Raw genomic sequence first — 20266 nt, forward strand, 5'->3', positions numbered from 1 at the left:
GGGCAGGGGAATCAGGTGGGCTAGTGGCAGAGCCCCCACACAGCAGGGGGCAGGTGGGATTGCCCCCCCTCCAGGCAGAAGCCGAATCTCTGAATCAGATTTGGCCGAATTGATTTGGGATAGTGATTCGAATCACTGAATCAAATCACTGTACCCCAAATCGGCCAAATCTGAAACAAACGCTAGCCGCTTTGCACAGGCCTACTGGAAACAAGCCAGGGGAAACATAACAGTATAGACCATGCCAACAGAGAACCTTGCACAGGTGGAAGGATGGTGAGATTCCCTATTTTGTCAGCTAGGTTGTCAAAGCAAAGTGTTCACACCTACATGGCCAATTCTGCTGTTCCTATGCCTGTTGGAACTACATCAGGCAGAAAAATGCTTCCCAGGCTTTAGAAGGTGGGAAGGAGATGTAATAGTTTGTTACTTAGAGCGGGAAAAGGAAAGAGGCAATATGTATAACTCCAGTGGCAAATGCTATCTTGCAATCCCAGAAACTGCAGTACAATGCAAACATTTTAAAGTAATTTTCTAGGAGTAATTTAAATAACAGAATTGTTATTGTGGCAAAAAAGGGCAACATTCAAGCCTGGGAAACGTGACGTACCCAGGTAAAGCTCACACAAGATGAGTTTACTCCAATACCTACATTTATTAGCATGAATTCAGCCAAAACAGGGATTGTGGGACTTTTTACTGATAACCTTCTGAGTAGCACGAGTCCACTTGCAGGATGTACTCTATAGGAGGCTTCATACCAGGATTGCTCTCACCTCAACATGCCATTGCTTTCCCAAAGCATTGACTACACGTCCCTCAATGGGCCTGCGACAGGCTCCACAGATTGGGATTCCCATCTTGTCATGACAGGGCAAGCAGTAGAGTTCCCCTTTTAGTTCCCTGGCCTCAGCAGTCAGCTCCTTCCTATAAACACACATGCACATCCTTGAAACAACACAAATGACCCAGATCCCAGCCAACCATTTGTTCCCTGATTAAACCTGATAGTTATATGAGCTTCTCCTCAGACCTAAATATCTCTAAGCTGAAGCTGTAGAAGGAGGAACCTCAAAGAAAACATTTGTGCTTTGGCACTATTACATTCTAAACACAGATGTGGTGAATTTTGTTAGTAAAATACTGTCACTGGCAAGCCATTTGATGGGATGTTGGTTTCTGTCCTTTACAGACATAAAACATGTAGACAATCATGTCTTAATGAGATTACATACTCCATTTGAAACATAATCTTATACATATACCTTTTATCCACAAGCACCAAGCTATTCTGAACAGCATAGAAATAGCTATGTCTAAATAGAATTATTTTTGTAGTGAAGACTGGGCCTTTGAGGCCAGCTACTTGCAATGTACCACTTTCATACCCAGTAGAAAGTGGTGCCAATTAAGCAATGCATAGAACAAAGTGAATGCTAGAACTGAACAGAAGAACTCCAGTTCTTCTAGCTTATTGATTCCACCTCTTTTGATCTTCCATACAGAACTTCTCATTGCTGTAATAACTTAAAAGACTACAAAGTTTAGCTTGAACACTGGAGTCTGAAGAAAGATCACCCTAATATGCACAGACTTCATTCCCCTTGTTTGTTGGTGGCATGAAGGAGGTGAGAACATACCCACAGTGGGTGCAGTTGAAGTGATCTGGATGGTAAGAATCATTTCTGTACATCAGAGGCTGTTCATCAATTATGAGGTGGCACTTCTGACAGATGTACTTGCCTAGACCCTTGGCTTTCTCACGATTATGGCATGGCCTGCACAGGTGCCTGTATGAGCATCAGAAAGAAAAGGAAGCATTAGTTGGTTGGTTCTTCCAATTAGTTGGGATTGGGCTGTTATCTTGCTGATTAGGTTATGGTTTCTGCAACTAAAGTTTTACTATTTTAACTTTCTATTTTAGAGCATAAGCTTTAAAGCTTCACCTGATCATGCTAGCGTTAACCAGGCCCTCAGACAGCCTTGCGACTATCCTATAGAGGCATAGCAGGGTGCTGCAGTGTTGATGACTGGAGAGCAGCAGGGGGAATGAAAGAGAGCCCCAGCTCTCTCTGCACTCTGATGGTACCTGCTCCTGCAGCCGAGGAGACAAATCACCAGACACCAGCTGGATCAGGGGGCAGCAGAATGTCTGCCCCCCACCCCAACATCTGGGAGTCTTTGCCAAGCCAAACATAGACCAGCCATAAAAGCCAGGCAACTGTGCACCCAGTAGCATGGCATCTATTTAGCTTCCCCCACCCTACAAACACCAGTGGGTGAGGAGTGACAAAAATCCCAGGGGGCATCATTCTGCATGACCCCTCTCCCAATGCAAGACTGGGGCCACAGCAAAAATCCCCGAAGACGCATTCTGGTGCCCCTTCCGAGTCAGCACCTGGGGCAAATGCCCCACTCACCCTCCCTCTAGTTATGCTACTGCTGTCTTGAAAGGGGCAGGTACACAACTAGGTATTTTTTAGTCCTCCTACGCTTCTTTATGGGCATCAATCTTGCAGGGAAGAGCCTAGACCATTTTTTAACATGCCCTGATGATATGAAGCAGGCTTACAGCAGACCGCTAATGACACCTAAATTACGGTGTATGAAATTCTGCTTTTGTATGGAGCAGTAAAAATGCATTGGGATCTATAGATATGTTTGTGTTGATGTATATCCACACATACAGCCCTCTGTCTTAGAGTTTTTTTCTGATGGTCCTCTTCAAGGCACATCATTACACTTCCCCTACCCTGGTCAGATCCATCAGTCCTCAATAGCCGAGACAGATATCATTTGAATCATGGCTCCTCTGCCCAAAGCAGACGGATAAGCAAAGGAATATGCTTTTCTATGTTCCAAATCTACAAGTTCCTTAATATGTTTCAGGCTACATAATAAGCAGAAACCCTAAACAGGCACACAGCTGAAGTTTCTGTCACTGAAGTATGTGACAAAGGGATGAAAGATATTGTTGTAGAAGCTGGTTGTTTTGCTTACACATAGAAGAATCAAAAGATGGGAAGCAGCTGGATCAGCCAGCTTCAGGCCTTATGCTTAGAAGCTCAGGTGGGATGATCTTTCATTTAGGTCACTTGTCATCTGTCCCTCCAGCCATAGAGCAGTTTGCTTGAGATGAAACTTTGACAGACTGAACACACAGCAGGCTACCTGGAGAAGGACGTGTGAATATTTTCACACCACAGTAAAAGCAGACATACCTGCTTAACTCCTCTCAACTATAATCATATACAAATCTGTGATCATGATTGAGAAGCCTTCTTCCAAAAAGCCAATGGCAAGAAAGAGTGAAAAAGGAATGGTTGTATGATGGAGAGGTCAGCAGGCCTGGGTACTATTCCACTCTCTCACAGACCTCCTATATGGCCTCAAGTACAAGACACCTAACCATATAACTTGCCATGTACAAAACAGGGATAAGAATACAACACTGTATCACTTGGGCATTGTTGTGAGGCATCACACTGTTACAGTACCCAGAAGAAAGATGCCTATATTAGTGCAAAGTATTATTATTCTTTCACTTTGAGTCTTCTCTTCTGCGTTAGCCTCTCTCCAGGGCTGGAGCTCCTGGTCCTCCCAGACAGAGCCACAGTCCCCAGAAAAAGCAGACAGCGCCCCATTATAAGGAAGTATGCAGCTGTGCTCATCCCAGGATAAAGGCATCAATTTTATTCAGCACTGTCAAATGGAGATTAATTATACAGGGCAGGACATTGGGACCCTGCAGCAAGTGTCCTGAAAGAGACCCCTCTCATTCAGCTGAATAAGGGGCCTTCAAGCCCTTTACACTGATAAACCATTATCAACCCCTCCCCATTCACAAACCCTCTCTGCTGTCCCATAGACCCTCCTCTATTGCAAGCAAAGTGGAGTCTTGGAATGGCAGAGCTGTTGCTATAGCAGCCGCCCCTCTCACCCCCACTCCCACCATTATAGAATTATTCCATTCTGAAATGTCCTGTTGTGTCTATTAATACCAGACTCCCTCCCTGCACAATGCCCCTCTCCACCCCTCTAAAATAATCACAAAACTCCAAAGAGTCCCTGCAAAGGGCTGGGGGGTTCAGATGGAGACTTTAATAAGTAGAACAAACACACTGAATTATTCATAAATATAACAGCAGCAGCAGCAACAGCAGCAGCTCCCCACTTCCAAAGGCTCAGTTGGAAAGAAGACAGCCTTTCACTGCAAGCGTGTTGTTGCCTCTCCCCTCTGTTACATGAGCGAGCTGATAATGCACTATCAGAGCTAGCAGGACATTATATAGAGGGGCTTGCTCTGCAACCTTTACTAAGCCTGCAATTGTCGGCTCCTTCTGGCTCGCCTCATTGTTTCCATCTATGCAGCTTCTCCTTGGCTTGCTGGCTTCAGAAGGGGCTGCCAGAGACTTTCTTCAAAAGGACTTTACCCTCCACACTAGGACTGCACCATCCAAAAGGTAAGAGAATTGACTGCAGTTGAAAGAATAATAGAGCAGCTTTCCCAAACACTTTAAGCTGTTGTGGCTAAGCTAGTGTGGGTGGAAGAAGCAACGGAGAGGCTGACACATGTAGTGTAAAGGTCAGACTAAACACAGAAAACATTTTTAGGGGGAAAAAAAGACTTATCAGAATGCAATTCTTAGTAGCCTTTCTCCCCCAATTAGAATAAACTTCCCACACTTCTATATTAAGTCCCCATCCCCATGAACCCTACACATAGACAGAGACAGACAGACAGACAGACATCACGAATGTCACTTCTTGATGTTATTAATTTCCCTCAGGCATGAAGCACTATCATCCAGAAGGGATTCAGCCTAGAATGATCTGACACAGGAGACTTGTTTCATCCAGAGTTGGTTTATAATTCAGGGAAAGACAAGACCCTCCTGCTGGACAAAGCATGCTCCCATGATCATTTAAAAGGGGAAAAATTTACAAGCAGAATCTATGCTACAGAAATGATTAGGAAAGAACAGAAAAATCTGTAGGACATGAAAAGTCTCATTATGTATTCCTAATTTCCCCAGGAACTGCTTAGATTGCACAACAAAGGACATTAAGCAAAACAGCAAGCTGGACAAATAAGATTCCTTTTTGTGATGAGCTAGCAAATTTTCCTTGGTCTTCATGAAGCTTTGTGTTAATGAACAGGTAGAGAACTTACTAGAACAGTAATTCTACTGTAGTGGTAAAGTATGATAACTATATCCAAAAGCTCATCTGTATAATGAGGGGTAGGAGGAAGAAATGCATGTAAAATATAGCTATGTGAGCACATTTCAAATGAGTCACTATGTCTCTGCTTACAACTCAGCTATGGGAGGCTTGGAATAATGGCTCGCTATAGAATAGTGCTCTGTTAAGCAATACATACATCACTAAATATTCACACCACCCCAGTAGCGCAATCCAAGTGGAAATTCTGGGCTGGCAAGCCAGATTCTTAGTTATTCTGTCTACAGATTCAGACCTCTTACACTGTACAGTTTAGCATAAAACACTGACAATAGGTCATCTGGAAAAGCAACAGTGATTTCTAATTCATTCCGAGCATTCTTGTGTACTATGGTAACAAATAGACTAGGAATGACAGAATTATTCCATTATGTACTAGATAGAAAAAAAACCCTAAAAGGCTAATAAAATTAGCTTACATATTTTGAATCAGTAAGTTTTATAAAATAATTAACAGCTGAATATTTCCTATGATAATAAGCATAAAGTTATTATCTGATCCCTACAGCTGCAGTGAAATTTTACCATGAAAACTTTTTACAAATTATAGCTTTGTGGAGTAAGCACTTCAGTTCTCAAAGTTGGTTCAACAACTGGCTCTAATGATACATAGACATTTTATCAGCTACTCGAATGCAAAGGACATCTTATTGTTCATGTCAACGAGCACAAGCAGTTAAAAAAAATATTAAACACCACATTGGTCAAAACTCTGAGAGAGTAATTTTAGTTTAAAGCCAAAGTGAAAGTGTATTGTAAAGAAGGTCCTGTTTATCTTCTGCATGGTTTGACAAGACAAGAAAGAATCACACAGGACAAAATAGATAACAGCAGCCTTCCCCCATAACCACTCTAATTTTGAGAGAGAATTTTTGTGGCCCTGGATCCATCAGTGTTTTTATAACTCCTGCAGCTTCAGCCCTCGCAGCATTTCCTCATCACAAATTCACTGGACTTCCTGACATCTTTCATTCACTGTCCCTCCCCCCAAAGGATCTCATGGTAAAATCCTCACACCAGTAAAGTCACTGGGAGTTTTGCAACTGATTCAATGGGGCAGGATTACATCCCTAGAGATTTTGTTATTCTAATGTCAAATGATGACAGATAACTCAGGTTGAATCCCAAAGATCATACCCTTAATCTATCCCTGGAAGTCAGTTCAAACAAATCTGATCATCAGAACCACCCCAGGATCTGGTCTAAGGCAATGGCAGGGAGTAAAGGGATAGCCTTATCTGGCTGTAAGATGACCCAACATTAACCTTCTGGACATTTGTCCATTGTTTACCATTTTTAGAAGAAAGTTATAACTGGTAATAAACTAAGCCATTGGCTTGTCTAACTGTTGCTATGAATTATCACCCTTCTGCAGATGTTTGAGGCAGGACTATCTAACTAAGTGAAACGGTAAAAGAGAGTGTGTGTAGACTCATGAAGAGGGTATTACAAGGAACATCCCAACTTTGTTGAAATACCTATTTAATAGGTAAGATTTCCCACTTCTCTGGCGTATCATAGGAAAACTATATCCAATCAAATTCCTTTCAGAAAGAATAAAAAGTTTAAGCAGGTAATACTAGCTTCTCTCACAGGCCAGACCATACAGGTGTTTCACAAAGATGCTAGGGTTTACAGTTTCAAAGGGACAAACAGGAGCACCAGCAAGCATGTGCAGAGTCTGCCAAGTCAGTCTTTGAAAATACACACCTTGGCAACCCACATGCAAAAAAGTACCCAAGAGTGAGCTTCCACTTTATAAGCGATGTGGGCAATGTAAGAGTGAAGCTGCATGTCCATTTTGACAGTGTGCTGACATCTGACAAATGTGGCCCATGAAGCAGCGTTCTGCTCAGGATCTGATGCAGGCTCCTCTTACATACATATTATCTGTCTTAAAAAAAATAAAACCATGCAGCATTTCAGGACAGGCAGAAACAAGCACCCTTTAGATCAGTTGCACAATAGGTTCCTGTACTCCTGAACCTTGAATCCGTCTCGTCCCAGCAAAATGCTCTGAAGTCAAGCTGCATATGGAGTGAGAGGGACCCACTGTGGTCACATGAAAGCATTTCAGGGTCCTGTTTCCACCCATTCTCCTTTGTATCAACCTTTATCTTTTCTGTCTGAAGTAAGCTGACTGGAGGAGTGTGGTTCAGAGTACTTCTCTCTAGCTAACATAAATTATCTCCTGCCCTAAAAGCAAAAGCATCAAAAACAAGGAAATTTTCTTGCAATGTTGTTTCAATATTCTGTTTCTGGACTGTTCTTCCTAAGCAATTTCTGCTTCTCAGTATACAACTCTTTCAGCTTTTCTGAGAGAACCTGAGCTCATGGGGAGGCAGGAAGCATTGCCTTTACTTCAAGTCACTTGCCTGCTGCCATACTACTTCAGGAGGCAGCAAGGCTTTTGACAGGGGTGTGACTCTTGTACAACTACCTTAACAAGGATTTCTTAAGCATCCCAACCATAAGGGGGAGCAGGCTAGTCATACAGGAGGAAGCATGTATTGAGGTCTTCACTATCAGCACAAGAAAAGAAACAGGGCAAATACTTCAGGAATTGCCAGACTTCTAACATCAAACTGACACAGATGATGGCACAAGTCAAAGAGACTTACACAATAGACAATCTTTTTCAGATACTTCTGAAACCCAATTACACTTGCTGCTGTCTCTGGCTTCCACAATGAATGCCAGCATACTGGTGTTTTCCCTGTGGGCTATGCCTCCCTGCCTAATTTTTCCTCCATCTATGGCAGCACCCTCTCTTCCTACATCAGCTTCCTTTACTGCTTCTTGGAAAAAACTGCAGTATTCTGCAGTAGTGGTTGAACAGTACAATATTAACTCAGATACTCCTTACTGTACTGTGAACTCAGAATACCATTCTGCTGTACAGGACCTTAGTCACATTCATGAAAGAATGTAGAGAGAGATCAACAAAGTGGGAATAAGCAAGTTATGCATAAATCCACTGCAAATCCTGCAGGGAATGACACAATGATCCAAGGTCCTGGTGGGAAGAAAAACAATTTTGAAAACTTTTTCCTCAGTTTCTAGTACATCAGTCATTCATGCAGGTGGGGTTTACCCTTTGTAGAACATGCAGGTAGTTAGGACACATGGATATCTGAGAAACACCAAAGTCTACAGCTGTCTGCACACAGGCCTGTACCTCTGTACCTGTTTAATCTCCTGTGAACCTCCCCTTGCTGTGTCAGCAGGGATCTGATGGACTTTTGCTCACATTCACTCTGTTCCTTGCTGGATGCAGCCCCTGAAGTATCGTAATCCAGATTTTCAAAATCAAAGAGTGATTTGAGAAGCACAACTCAGAGACATCTCAGAGGTCAGGTTCCCAGGGCATTAGAAAATTGGGTCCCTTTAAACTATCTCAAACTGAGGACCCTACTTGACTGCCCAGAACAAATGGATCACAAGCTTCTTTCTCTTCCAGATGCCAACACAAGTACGAAGACTGTAGAACAACTCTGGAATTTTGATAAATTAAGCCCTATCAACCATTTCTGGGAACTCTGCCCTTGGAAAAATTTCTGCTTGTCATGGACTCCGAAGACTCCCCCATCATGCCACGCAGAAATAACCTATGTGCCCTAAATTGAGCTTCCTTATAACAGATATCTGTTTCTAGTGAAAATGCTGGATTAGGAGCTCTAATTTTAGTGCAATGTTTTGGTGTCACACTTAAAAAACAACAAAAACAAACAAAAACAACAACCCCTTCCTAACTGCCAATGTAGTGCCTGCCTCTATTTCCCCCATTAACTCGAGGCATGTACATTTAGTTATTTTATCACTTACTAGGTCTCCATATAGCTTAGAGATTAAATGTAGTCAGTAATTTCTTCAACTGAAAGTGAAGGCTTGGAAAAACCAACTGTGAAGGAAGGGTTTATAATTAAGGTAAGACTAAGTTTATGAGTACTTGACACTTTCCTTTTAAAGTGCTAATATCAAGAAGATGATGACTGGTATTTATTTTCAAGCTGTCTCTCTATGTCCAGGGTATCTTTGTTAAAATATATTTTCTTGTTTCTTTCAGGTTCTCATATTTCTTTCCAGAGACGTGGTGAGGGATGGATAGCCCAGCAGAGACCTCAAGCCTGCTACTCAATTCTTCCCTGGAAGCTTCGGAGCAATGTGGCAAAGAGACCCACGTGGAGAACATCCTTTTTGCAACTTTTTATCTCCTGGATTTCATCCTGGCTCTTGCTGGCAATGCTCTGGCTCTCTGGCTCTTCATCCGGGACCAGAAGTCAGGTACTCCAGCCAACATCTTCCTGATGCATCTTGCTGTTGCTGACTTGTCTTTTGTGCTGATACTTCCCACCCGGGTGGTATACCATTTTTCTGGCAATCACTGGCCATTTGGTGAGATCCCATGCAGACTTACTGGTTTCCTCTTTTATCTCAACATGTATGCCAGCATCTACTTTCTCATGTGCATCAGCGTTGACCGCTTCCTAGCCATTGTGCATCCTGTGAAGTCCATTAAACTCCGCAGGTCACTCTATGCTCATTTAGCATGTGCCTTTCTATGGGCTATAGTTGCTGTTGCAATGGCACCTCTGTTGATCAGTGTGCAGACAGTCCAGATGACTAATACAACTGTCTGCCTGCAACTTTACAGAGAAAAGGCATCACGCCACGCTCTTATATCCTTGGCAGTGGCATTCACCTTTCCATTTGTTACTACAGTGACTTGCTACTTATTAATCATCCGCAGCCTAAAAAGTGGCAACAGAGTTGAGAAGCACCTGAAGGAAAAAGCCATCAAGATGATCATCATGGTTCTAATGATCTTCCTGGTCTGCTTTGTACCCTATCATGTCAATCGCTACATTTATATTCTCCATTATGATGGCACCAAGACTTCCTGTGAAACTCAGCGAATCCTGGCTCTAAATAACCGCATCACTTCTTGCCTCACTAGCCTGAATGGCGCCCTTGACCCAGTCATGTATTTTTTTGTAGCTGAGAAGTTCCGTGAAGCCTTATGCAGCTTGTTCTGTGGCAAAAAGGCTGTAATGTTGCCTCAGACTTATGAAGGAAAGACAAATGAGAGCTCACTAAGTGCTAAGTCTGAACTGTGAGCAAGTGAATACATTTGCTTTCACTTTCAGATCCAAGAACCCTTTTTCTACCCAACCCAGCTAAGAGATTTTTTAGTGTGAAAGCCAACAAAGACAAATGATGCTATACCTAGGGCCAGTCTCCTCCTCCTCAAAGTTTGAGAATCAGTTCATTCATCTGAATGCAGCTAAAAGGAGCAAAGGCTAATTTCCTAGAAAAGATGTGTTGCATTCTCAGTAAATCATAAGACATGAAACCAACTGATGTTTGACTACTTCATGGTAGGAGCAGGAAGCAAGAAATTAGTCAAATCCCAATTTCTTCATCTAAAAGACAACACACTCCAGCTGGATTCAAGCAAACACAGACCACACCAAGAAATAAGCCAATTAGCATCACAGCCCTAAGATATAGCTTCTGATCTTTTCCCTGCACAACCTAGAAACCCTTCCCTGAAATCCAATGTTATTTTCACTGTGGAGGTTGTTTTGAGGTGGCAGAGGGTAAAGCATGTCTAGATCTACTGTGTAGAATTCACAGAGAGTTTGGAATAGAGTGGATAAGGGATTCCTGTAAAACAGGAAGAAGGAAAAACCTTTGATGGGACAGCCAGGGGCCAGAATTAAGGGGGGACAGCCACAGTTTCCAAACTAAAGAGGTCTAAGATAAAAAAGCCTCATCTGTGCAGAGCATTGGGCCATATACAGTAAAAGAAAAATCACAGTATTATTTCTACTTGTCCTTAGAATGGTGGGCCATGGTCCCATTAGCTGTGTGCACCTACAGGTTTGGCAGCATTTTCTAAACTAGTTTTGTTATACAGTCTTCTATGAATTATTGTTGCCTGAAATGATCACAGTACGATAAAGATACCAACACAGAGGGAATCATGAGATGTGGATCAGGAAAACTGCAAATCAAGGGAAGCTTTATTTCCTTTTAGTAAATGCTGAACCTGAAACTCTGAATTTCTGCAAAAAAGTTAACCAAGAAGAAAATAGGCAGGTGTGCTGAAGAAGTGTAACCCAGCCCACCTTGGAGGACGCTCAAAGATTTTTAAAGGTATTTTATAATTATTTACATTCTGCTTCATATATTTTGGCTGTTCAAACATTTTGTCTGCTACAGATGATTGCTAACCTATGTTAGCTTCACTACCCTCCCTACAATAAACTACTCCCAGTGGAATGAACCCAGGAAGAAAGCAGGGAAGGAAGGGGAGATAATGAAGCACAAGCTGACAGAACAGAAGAACCCATAAGGAATTGTATTATGCCAATCATGTTTCCCTGGAAAGATGGGAACTACATTAAGCCATACAACAGTCCAATCGTATTTACACATACTTTTCATGTCATTAGGAGAAACTCCATGCGTCTTGCAGAGTTTGGATCCTAAATTATGAAGTCAAACAGCTTTGTATTGTAGTTGATAGTTGCTGGAATCCTGACTGCTTCCTCAGAAGATAGAATCATAGAAAGTTAGGATTGGAAGGGACCTCAGGAGGACATCTAGTCTAACCCCCTGCTCAAAGCAGAACCATTCCCAGCTAGATCATCCCAGCCACAGTTTTGTCTACCTGGGTTTTGAAGACCTCCAAGAATGGAGCTTCCACTTCCCTGGGTAACCTGTTCTAGTGTTTGACTACCCTTCTAGTGACAAAATTCTTCCTAATATCTAACCTAAACTTCCCTTGCTGCAACTTGAGACTGTTGCTCCTTGTTCTGTCATCTGCTACCACTGAGATACCCTGAACTGCTCATGGATACTATGCAGACTGGACAGAGGAATAAACCAGGGAGCTGAAAAGAAAATCCAAGGACTTTACTTCCGGAAGGCAGGATGTTGGATTTGTGGAGGACTACTTTACAGAGAAGGAATTACAGAGGTCTCCTTGCTGGACAAGGCACAGCTGCAACCTTCTCCTTTCATTTCCTATTTCGGTTGCCTCTTAGGCATGACCGTTTCCCTTCAGTGACTCTCCCAGATCCTGCTGGACAGACATATGAATCCTGAAGCTAGATTAGAATTCTGCAGCATAGTAAGCTACAAGTGCCTAGCTCTGTTCTTACCATGATGTGCTTTTGTGCATGTTTCCTGCCTTGTTTATATTTATCTTGTCAATTTTTAAACAAAATTTTCTGGGAAGTTTGTTTGTACATATTTCACATCTGTAAAATGAATAATTTTAAAGAGCCAGTGAGGACACAGTCTTTATGTGAACACAGATTCCCTCTTAGTATTTTGCTAAGTGCTCAGGAGTCCTGGCCGTGGCTGCAGTAGGCCAGCTCCCTTTTATCCTTCACCTGCTATCTTCTGCATAGAATCCTTTGCTTTGCCCATCCATCTCCTGCCTCTTCCTGACTCTATCCACAATCTATTGGTTTCTGTCTTCTGTCTCTCCTTGCATTTCCTAGATGAGGAAAACCTTAACCTTTTCTTTCCATTTTCTCACTTTTTAACCAATGTCTGGCTCAGAGTTCATTTTATACCTTTATTTCCCTAAAAGTACTTCTGCTCTTGCATTCACAGTCAACTGTCAGGACCCCAACAGCTCCTGCTCTCCCTTACCTGCCAGCATTCTTCACAAAGCCCAGGTCAGCAAGTGCCACATCACAGAGCTCACAACGGAAGCAGTCTGGGTGCCAGTTATTGTTCATTGCCTTGATCACTCGTCCGATAATGAACTCACCTTGGAAAGGAAAATACAACCCTTAGATGAAAGTAAAAACTTTTCAGCAAGAATCCTTCCCCTCCCCATTGCTGTTCCCTTTTAATGTTCCAAGGCCTTGTATACACTGACTCCAAAAACGTCATTCCATCCCAGGTGTCCAATATCAAAAACATGACTTTCTTGTTGCTCACTGCTCAACTTCGGTTTCTGTTCAGAGATCCCCCTCTTCAAAGTGACCCTTAAGTTAGAATTTTTATTACCATGAAGGAATAATTTCTTCCCCATGACATCCACCAAAGGAAAGAGAGGCTGGACAGATTTGCATGTGGATATCTTACCACATTCCCCGCAGCAAGGTGCAAACAGCATCTGGAAATCATGTTCACAATACTTCCGACCTTCAAACTGTAAACAAAACAAAGGAGACAAAGCCCTGGGTAAATTACAAACTATCCACAAGAAAAATTAAAATGGTATTATTAGTGTTTGCATGTTTGTAAAGGTCCATAACTCCCTCTCTCAGTTGTTTATTATTTCCTTGAAAAGAAATCCTTGGGTAATGAAACTTTCCATATTTGCACTCAGTCCCATACTGACTTTTCATGGGAAGTGGAGTTAAATCAGCAAGGGTATTTTTAGGTTAGGCAAAAGATGTAGGGGAAGGGGAAAAGACCATCACATACAACCCCACTTTTCCATGATTGGCTTTTTCTATGCTTTTATTTTATGTTAACATCATTTAAAAATGAAGCTCTACCACAATCATCCCCCAGAAAGATGTACCTTTGGGACCTAATGGTCACTGCCCATTCACCTTTAACAGCGATGTCTGAACTAGCCCTGAAAGATCTTTATGCACTGGCTAGGGAAAGGCAGAGAAGCACTAAAGTGCTTGAATCTGCAGTGTGCTGAATTCGATTCCCACAGTGCCAATAAGAGAGAAGGATGCTCACTAAGCATCAGATTTAAGGAACAAGTCTGATAACTGTCTGCAGCTTCCCAGATGCAACAACCTCACCTCATAGAAGAGTCCATCTGGGAACTGTCGAAAACACTGAGCACAGACAAAGCAGTTCTCATGATAAAGCTCTCCATTGCTGTTCACAATCCTCTCTGCAGGATCGAAGCGAGCCTGGCAGCGATCACACACTGCATTTGCAAGGGCATCTGACATATTACTGGGGGGGAATAAAGGTAAGAATCAGAACACAAGCAATAGCACACACAGTCATATGAACACGGATACGCCACACACAGTCATATGAACACGGATACGCCACACTTGTTAACACCAGGAATTTTCTCCTTAGTTTTGTTTTACTTAAAAAGAAAAAGAAAATAATTTTAAAAAAGGAAGATTATTCAGTATTATATATATATTCACATTAATGTATATGTACATGACCTACATGTTATATAGCTCTCACCTGAGAACAGGTGAGAACCATATAATAATTTGCAGACGCATGTGAAGTCTTCATTTATTGGGCACTTCTGATGGTTTCACTTTCCCTTTGCACACCAATCCATGTCCTAACAAGTTACACCAGTCAGACACTACAGACACACTGTGTAAAGTAACGAGGAAAAGAAAAACTAAGACACACCTTGCAAAAAATGGTTTGCTTTTCGTTTCCTCAAATGTGAACTGCTTCACCCTCTTTCAAAATAAGACAAATTTGCCAGTGAAATGGCAGGAATGGATTCAGTCCAGGTTCTTCATGTATTAAAATGTCACAGCTTTAGAATTCTGTTAGTCCTCATGCCTCTGAAGGGCTGGGAAAGGGAACTAATAATGAAACAGGAGGGGAAGAGTTCCAGTTTCTTAATGGGAGCAGCTCTGTCTTAAATTCCAGAATGCCCCTAAGTATCATGCTTTAATATTGTGACATTTTATGTACAGGCAAGTTATTTCATGCCATTCCTAAATTGTTTTAAGGCTCCCCCTTAGCTTTGTGTTGCTGGACTGCAAGTACTTTTACAGCTGGATGGATTTAAAGATAATCTCAATATTTTTAAGAATCTCAAACATTTATGCAATAGTTTCCCTGGGGTACAAGATGCATGCATAAAATGTGTGAGGAATCAGTTGGTATACACTGCTTAAATCAATACTTGTTCACTATGAGCAACTACACCCCAGGGAATTATGTGTAGAAAAATTCAAAATTATGAACAGAAAAATTCAAAATTTTGCAAAATTAATTACTTTGTTTTTTTCTACAAATTAAACTAAATATAACGCTACTTGAACCTTTAGAAATATATGCAGGTACTTTGTATGGTTGGGGGGTGGATGTCTGGGGGGGGGGATGTGGGAAGGGGTGGGGGTGTGTGCATGGAGTTTGGGGATGGGTGTGGGGTTTGTGGGCAGGTGGGAGGGTGTGAAGGGGTGTGGGGAGGGTGTGTGGGATTTGTGGATGGGTGTGGGGTTTGTGGAGGGGGTTGTGAAGAGGTGGAGAGGAGTTGTAGGTGGGTGTGGGCCCCCCACCACACATTTCCCCCCCATGGCACACAGCCCCCACTGCCAGCGGCTCAGCAGCAGCAGGCAAAGTCCCCAGCGGTCCCCAGGACCTGCACATGGTGGCACGGAATTAGCTTGGCCTGCTGGTGTGTGCCTTTGTACTAGACTGGGCTGGCTCCCTGCCAGCATGTGGGGCTTGCAGTACAGCAGGCAGGAGCCACGTGCCATCGGGCTGGGTGGGCTGCATGCCTCTATGCGGGGCTTCCAGCACTCCAGCAGGAAGCTACATGTGGAAGCAGGCAGGAGCCTGCCTGACATGATGGCGTGCAACTCCATGGCTCCATGTGCCCACACACCATCAGACCAGGCTGGCCCTCCCCATGGAGCTCCCAGCACTCCAGCAGGAAGCCGCACACAGAGACACAGTCGCACACCATCAGGCTGGGCAGACCCTGTGCCTCTGCATGCAGCTTCCCACTAGAGTGCTGGAAGCCCCATGTGGAGACACATAGCCGGTCAGCCCAGCTCAATGGCACACAGCCCATACCCAGACACAAACCCCACACACCCACATGCCCACCCACAAACCCCATGCCCACCCCTCTGTCCTGCAGACACGAGTTCCCCTCATCACTTACCCAGCTGTCCAGTTGCATGGCTCTGTGCCTCCACATCATGGAGGTGGAGGCACAGAGCCTGCCACGGTTAAATTATGCAAAATTATGCAATTATGCATGGCCATGCCTTTTATGTGCAAAATTGCGTGAGCGCATAATTCCCCAGGGTATAGTAAGCTTCTACCTCCTTTTCTTCCCCACTTTGTAATGTTAGTTCACCATATACTTGGTACATAGCTTAAAGTGAAGGTCATACTCATGGCAGTCCTGTTTTTCCTCAAAGGCAGGAAGTCACACTAAACAGATAGATTACTTTTGTTTATATTATTCTACTGTGTCATTTTGCTTTCCATGACTGTTTAAGTAATTAAGCAACTAATTAGCATATCCCAGTAGCAAGCTTCTTATTCTCTGATCAGTCTAGGTCAGTGCTTCCCAAACCTTTCCTCAGCGTGACCCCATTTTTGGCCCCATTTCCACAGCATGACTCCTCAGTCCCAGCCCACAGCCCTTCACCCCCATGATCCCAACCACTGATGTTGCAACCCCATTTGGGGTCACAACCGACAGTTTGGGAACCACTGGTCTAGGTGCTCAGAGGAACACATACTGCAGACTGCAACCAACACCCTGCACCTTATACAGACATTTCCATCCCTACAAAGTAGATGAAAAACACTACCAAAAAATCCCCATCACGTTACTGAAAACACTTACCCTCAGTGGCACTCAACCTTTTGGCTCTGCCGACCAGAAGAATGGTGCAGGCTGGTCCTTGGGCTGGTATTGGGCCCTGCACTGCCCTGTGCACCCGATCTAGCATGCAGGGCCATAGTCTGCAGACCTGTGGCGAGCCCCGCAAGCCAGATGATACAATACCAGTGGCTTGCAGAGCTCCACACAGGTCTGTGGGCCAGGGGTTGCGCTTCCCTCCTTTATATCCTGTGTGTACAGGTGTAGATAGCTAAACAAAGGGCAAGACAAAGGACAACCAAATGCAGTGGTTGGAATCAACAGTAATAATTTAGCTTTAGTAATAAGCCAGATGCATTGTTTTCTCCCTGCAGTGTGACAGTAGGCCCATTGGAACCTGAAAGCCCACTGGGCTAGTATGATCAAAGCATACCAGTTTCTTAGGCAATGGTATACCAGGGAGTGATGCAACCAGGATCAGACCCAGCCACCTTTCATTCCCTCTGCCTGAATGACCAGTACCCATTTATAGCTGAATCAACTGGGGGCAGCCTTTGGCACGAGTCCATAGCAGGCTTGAACTTGTGCCACTGGAGCTGTAGCAAGGCACTAACTGCTCTGCTGCCATGTCCCTCCCTGCAGTATGAAGGGCCCTTTAAACTAAGAATGTCACCAGAATGATAAACAGGAAATCCTGCAGCTTTGTGAAGCAAAGATCATGGCTGACAGAAACTTCAGACATTTCCCTAGGCTCTGGGGTAGCACAGGAGCTGGTCAACACAAAACATTTGCGTGTACATCAAAGCCAGGGGGCCATTCCTGGGATCCAGTCCAGTTAGTTACCAATCACAATTTTCCATAAGGTAATTATGGACCAGAACACTCGCACAGGATTTGGTAAAATCATCCCAGCAGCAAACACTCTTTGAAATCAATCTGCAGAAGAACCCTGTGTCCACATACAGCTGAGCCTTCAACTAGATAGCATGGACACAGTTACCAAAGCTCCACAAACCACATACCAACAAGAAGGGAGGGAAAAACAAGAAGACTGACTATCTGATCTAAATATAATGCCTTCTGCTCCTGTTTTGTGGAAGAAATCTAGAGGAGAAGGGGAGGGAATGAAATACAGCTTCTGTGACTGCTCGAGAGCCACTTGTAATAACAGGTTTCTCATCCTAACGCTAAGCAAGCAAAGCCTACTGCTGCTTTTTTTTTGGTAGATAGGAGCGGAAGTTAAGGGTATTCCATAAGAGGCCTTAGAAAGAGTCAAGTGTCTGCACAACAATGATTTAGGATCAAATAGTTAAGGCCTTCATTCATGAAAGTAGGACTGCGAGTGCAAGGCACCTTATTTACGAAAGCAGAAACAGGGGCAGCTCTCAGTAAAAGGAATGCTAACCCTTCAGCTCTCAAGCAGTGTAGGGGGAACTTGAAACTCTCACAGAATCATATGGTCTATACTACCATGTGGCAACATTACAGACCCAACCCTCTCTATCAGTCTGAAACACAGCTCAGAGGTTAATTTACAACTGCCAGCGACATTCAAGCCAGTTCACCCATGCAGAAACAAGAAAATGTCAAAAGTTACAGCTTATTATTATGCTTGGAGCAGGCACACAAACATCCATGATGGTGACTGCAAGAGATCAGCTGCTGACATAATCCAAGTCCTAAACATGGAAAGCTTATTCCAGATGTTCCAACGTGGCAACAGGAATGTTAGGACATTGTGCATATTCAAAAGCCATTAATGGTTACATGAAGTAATCCTGTCCTAACCCTTCTGCGATTAGGTAGGGAAAACATGCAACTGAAAAAGTATTTAGGTTTAAAAAAAAAACTGGCCCCTATGAACAAGATTTCCTTGTATATTTTAAGTAAGAGGACTGCAAAATAGCCACATTCACCCAAGAAACAACAAGTGAATCAGTAATTGATGACTGGAAGATTAAATAAAACAAACTCATAAATTAGAAAGAATTAACTAAGTGTCTGGGTACAAAAACAACAGATGTCACACGCACCAAAATGCATAAAATATGCATAATTTGCCCAGTCCAGGAGTCTCCTGATAATGCCTTGCATGGCTGCCATGCACACACATGGAAAAGGGGTGAATTAGAATTCAGAGAGAGGGAAAATCTTCATGCAAACTGAGGATTAGGAGGAGGACATGATAAAGGAAAATAAAAAGACACTAACCATTTGTCGTTTTACATCCAGCCAAATAAATATTTACTGAAGAGATCACCCAAGCAGTTCTCACTTTTAAAAAAGGGGATAAAGTATATTTAAATTTCACATCTTATAGAAAAAAAATCTTTGGTCAGCTCCATATGTGAAGGACTTCAGGTCTAGGAACTGATCTTTACATTTCATCTGCCCTTCACCAATTGGTTATGACCAGGGATCCAGGTTTTCCATTTTCATGGAAAAAATGCAGATTTTCCCTTTAAAGGAGAAAAACCCAAGAAACTGCATGCTTCCCCTTGCAGGCTGGCAGAGTTCCAGCCTGCAAGGGGCTGCTTGGGGCTGGGGGGAGTGGGAGGGGGGTGATCAGAAGCAGGGAGCCACATTCATGTGCACATGCACGCGGCCAGCAATGCAGCCAGGCAGCGTGGAGGACAGCAGATCCCGCAACTCCCTGCTGGTAAGTCTATGAAGGGGAGGGGGAGGCATAGGCGACAAATGGGGGAGTGGAGGGGGCATAGGCAATGCGGGGAGGAAAATGGGGGGCATGTGCCCTCCCAGATTTCTGCACCCACAGTGGGGCACGGGGCTGCAGCCTGGTGGGACCAGCACCAAGCAGGAGCTGCCTCCACTGCCCAGAGGTTGGGACCCAAGCAAACACCAAGGTGTGGCACCCCCTGCCTGCCCAGCAGCAGCAGGGGTGGTACAGCTCCATGTCAATGCCGCCACAGTGCCTAACCTTGGCAGCCATGACAGTGCAGCTGGCGCGGGGCTCCCAGCAGCAGTAGTGGCATGGAGTTGTGTCCCCCCGCTTCTGCAAGATGGGCAGGGGGTGCCTCACCTTGGTGGCCATCGCGTCACAGCACTCTCTTCCATGCTGGGTCCTGTCCACTGGGCCACAGAGGTGGCTCCTGCCCAGAGCCAGTCCAGCCAGGCTGCAGTCCCATGCTCCACTGTGGGTGCAGAAATCTGGGGGGTCGATGCATCATCCCAATGCATCACCTATGTCGTCATCTATGCCCACACGCTCCCTGCCTCACATACTGGGGGGCTGTGGCTGGTGTCATGACCCAATGATTGTGTGCGCGCTTCGGCACTGCAGAATTATTTCCCGCCACATGGAGCTTTCTTTGCACGGTGCAATTCTCAGCTGCAGAGAGAAAACCCCGGTGCAAAGGAGTTCCCACCACCCATATGCAAATTCGTACCCTATTATTGGCTGATTCTAAATTATTCCTACGTGGTGGCTAGCAATTGGCTCGCTAGCCGTATAAAAGG

General features: G+C 43.9%; 2 protein-coding genes across 5 annotated transcripts in view; one reads left to right on the plus strand and one right to left on the minus strand.

Moving 5' to 3' along the window:
* Positions 1–20266, minus strand: part of LIMS2 (LIM zinc finger domain containing 2) — a 41135-nt gene that overhangs the window by 7515 nt on the left and 13354 nt on the right. Inside the window, exons 1-8 of one of the 4 annotated variants that reach the window (XM_025209523.1) lie at positions 19001–19035; positions 16814–17060; positions 14623–14804; positions 14034–14193; positions 13354–13420; positions 12913–13033; positions 1641–1790; positions 777–927 (exon numbers count right to left, since the gene is read on the minus strand). In XM_025209523.1, the coding sequence (XP_025065308.1) occupies positions 777–927; positions 1641–1790; positions 12913–13033; positions 13354–13420; positions 14034–14189 (645 nt within the window). In that variant the 5' untranslated portion in view covers positions 14190–14193; positions 14623–14804; positions 16814–17060; positions 19001–19035. Of the gene's footprint in view, positions 1–776; positions 928–1640; positions 1791–12912; positions 13034–13353; positions 13421–14033; positions 14194–14622; positions 14805–16813; positions 17061–19000; positions 19071–20266 lie in introns of those variants that run through there. The other 3 variants (XM_006015996.3, XM_025209529.1, XM_025209514.1) reach the window with 3 other exon arrangements.
* On the plus strand, positions 2314–11857 carry GPR17 (G protein-coupled receptor 17). Its single transcript, XM_025209542.1, has 2 exons — positions 2314–4463; positions 9311–11857. The coding sequence occupies exon 2, from the start codon at positions 9345–9347 to the stop codon at positions 10359–10361; it is 1017 nt and encodes a 338-aa protein (XP_025065327.1). The 5' UTR covers positions 2314–4463; positions 9311–9344; the 3' UTR covers positions 10362–11857.

The sequence above is a fragment of the Alligator sinensis genome, unplaced genomic scaffold (assembly GCF_000455745.1).
Source record: "Alligator sinensis unplaced genomic scaffold, ASM45574v1 scaffold237_1, whole genome shotgun sequence".
Lineage (NCBI taxonomy): Eukaryota > Metazoa > Chordata > Crocodylia > Alligatoridae > Alligator > Alligator sinensis.

What these genes read in the sequence shown, in the direction of transcription:
- GPR17 (XM_025209542.1), top strand. Translation starts at nt 9,345, where the DNA reads ATGGATAGCCCAGCAGAGACCTCAAGCCTGCTACTCAATTCTTCCCTG.